The sequence below is a fragment of the Spea bombifrons genome, chromosome 2, assembly GCF_027358695.1.
Source record: "Spea bombifrons isolate aSpeBom1 chromosome 2, aSpeBom1.2.pri, whole genome shotgun sequence".
Taxonomy (NCBI): domain Eukaryota; kingdom Metazoa; phylum Chordata; class Amphibia; order Anura; family Pelobatidae; genus Spea; species Spea bombifrons.
In genome coordinates, this window is record NC_071088.1 from 107,314,994 (window position 1) to 107,317,299 (window position 2,306).

The window sequence follows — 2,306 nt, forward strand, 5'->3', positions numbered from 1 at the left end:
AAAAGAAAAAATATTCATATATACTGTATAACAAAACATACTTGGATGCCCAGCACATTCACTCGCAGACACATGACATCACAACTGATAATGTAACAGAAGGATTCCATGTATTCAGGCAATGCTTTACAACGTTGCCATTACTCTCAAACCTTTAGAGGATTAAGTCAGCTTTCTCAATCCCTGAAATTTTGTGTTGAAGTTTTGTTGTTTCATTGAGCAATAAAAATATGAAACGCACAAAAAAGAAGTTTAAAAAGACTTCAATGGAGAAAACTGATAAGAAAAGGAGAGGAGAAGCGGTGGAGCTACAGAGAAAGGGTAACCACGGGGCTGAGAAAGACCTATGGCTGATGGAGCGGGACCAACTTCCCCCTGTAAGCCAAATGCCCCTTGGAGGTAACCCAGAGATGCTAAAACAGGCCACAGAAAACCATAGTAAAGACCTAGGACAGGGCGCTGGGACATCATGCGCAAATGTGGACTGTGACAGGAAAAGAAAACGGAAGGAGAGCAAGAAGCAGGTGAAGGGCCAGGCCAAGAAGGTAAGGAAAGAAAGTAAAGGCAGGGACAGAAAGCGTAAACGAAACCAAATGGAGGGACATGGCGATACGAAGAAGAGGCGAGATGAGGCCAGTTCCCAACCATCTAAATCGGACATTCCTTTGAAACGCCTTCTGTTCCATGGCCTGTTGGGAAAGGGCGGTTTCGGCAAAGTCATGCTGGCTACCGACACCATCAGCAAAAAGTTCTTGGCCGTTAAAATGATCAAGAAGAAGCAACTTCTTGAGGACAGGAGCAGCATTATGGTGGAGAGGCGCGTGTTGGAAGCGGCAGTGGGGAGCCCATTCTTGACCCACATGCATGCCGCTTTCCAGACAGAGGACTCCCTGTTCTTCGCCATGCAGTTCCTAAATGGAGGAGACCTGGATAAGCTTCTTGCTACTTTTGGCAGACTTGACCCCAACATCACCACGTTCTTCGCTGCCGAACTAGTCTGTGGTTTGCGGTATCTCCATAGCAAGGGCATCGTCCATCGGGATTTGAAGCCAGAGAATGTGCTGTTGGACAACGAGGGTCATCTTAAGATAGCAGATTTTGGTCTGGCTGTGGAGAACATGTTCGGAGAGCAGACGGCTCATGGTTTGGCTGGGACCCTGGGATACATAGCCCCGGAAATGTACCGAGGTAAGAGGTATAATGCCTCTATAGACTGGTGGGCCTACGGGGTTATACTGTATGAGATGGCCACGGGAGACATACCATTCTACGGCGGGACAGACATTAAAGAGGTGGCCAGATCGGTCATCAAGGACACACCGCTGTACCCTGACCATCTCAGCCCTGAGACCAAAGACCTCATAAAGAAGATGCTGTGCAAGAAACCCTCCAAGAGGCTGAAAGAAGCTGCCACCATCCACTTCCATCCCTTCTTTCAGTTTATTGATTGGGGAGACCTTGAGGCGGGAAGAGTAGCTCCTCCGTTCTTCTTCCTCCCACCATCTCCAGAGAGCTTGATGCTGGCATTGAGACCGGAGAAAGGGTTTTTACCTCCTGAGGACCTGGGGACCCCCATTAACCCTGAAGATCAGAAATTGTTCCATGGGTTTTCCTTCACGGGTGCACAATGGAACAATTCAACATCTTCTCGGCAGGAACCACGCAGTATGTCTGCTTTCAACTTGTGGGAGAACATACTACCTTCTATCCCGCTGCTACAGCAAGACCAACTGCTGTACCCTGGCATCCCGCCGCTACAGCAAGACCAACTGCTGTACCCTGGCATCCCGCCGGTACCACAAGACCAACTGCTGTACCCTGGCATCCCGCCGGTACCACAAGACCAACTGCTGTACCCTGGCATCCCGCCGGTACCACAAGACAACCTGCTGTACCCTGGCATCCCGCCGGTACCACAAGACCAACTGCTGTACCCTGGCATCCCGCCGGTACCACAAGACCAACTGCTGTACCCGGGCATCCCGCCTGTACCACAAGACAAACTGCTGTACCCTGGCATCCCGCCGGTACATCAAGACAAACTGCTGTACCCTGGCATCGCGCCGGTACAACAAGACTAACACGCTGTACCCTGGCATCGCGCCGGTACAAGACAAACCGCTGTACCCTGGCATTGCGCCGGTACAAGACAAACCGCTGTACCCTGGCATTGCGCCGGTACAAGACAAACCGCTGTACCCTGGCATTGCGCCGGTACAAGACAAACCGCTGTACCCTGGCATTGCGCCGGTACAAGACAAACCGCTGTACCCTGGCATTGCGCCGGTACAAGACAAACCGCTGTA

General features: G+C 51.0%; 1 protein-coding gene across 1 annotated transcript; it reads left to right on the forward strand.

The window, feature by feature from the left end:
• Positions 1–266: 266 nt before the first annotated feature.
• Positions 267–2,081, forward strand: LOC128473790 (protein kinase C delta type-like). Its single transcript, XM_053456023.1, has one exon. The coding sequence runs from the start codon at positions 267–269 to the stop codon at positions 2,079–2,081; it is 1,815 nt and encodes a 604-aa protein (XP_053311998.1).
• The last annotated feature ends 225 nt before the right edge of the window (positions 2,082–2,306 follow it).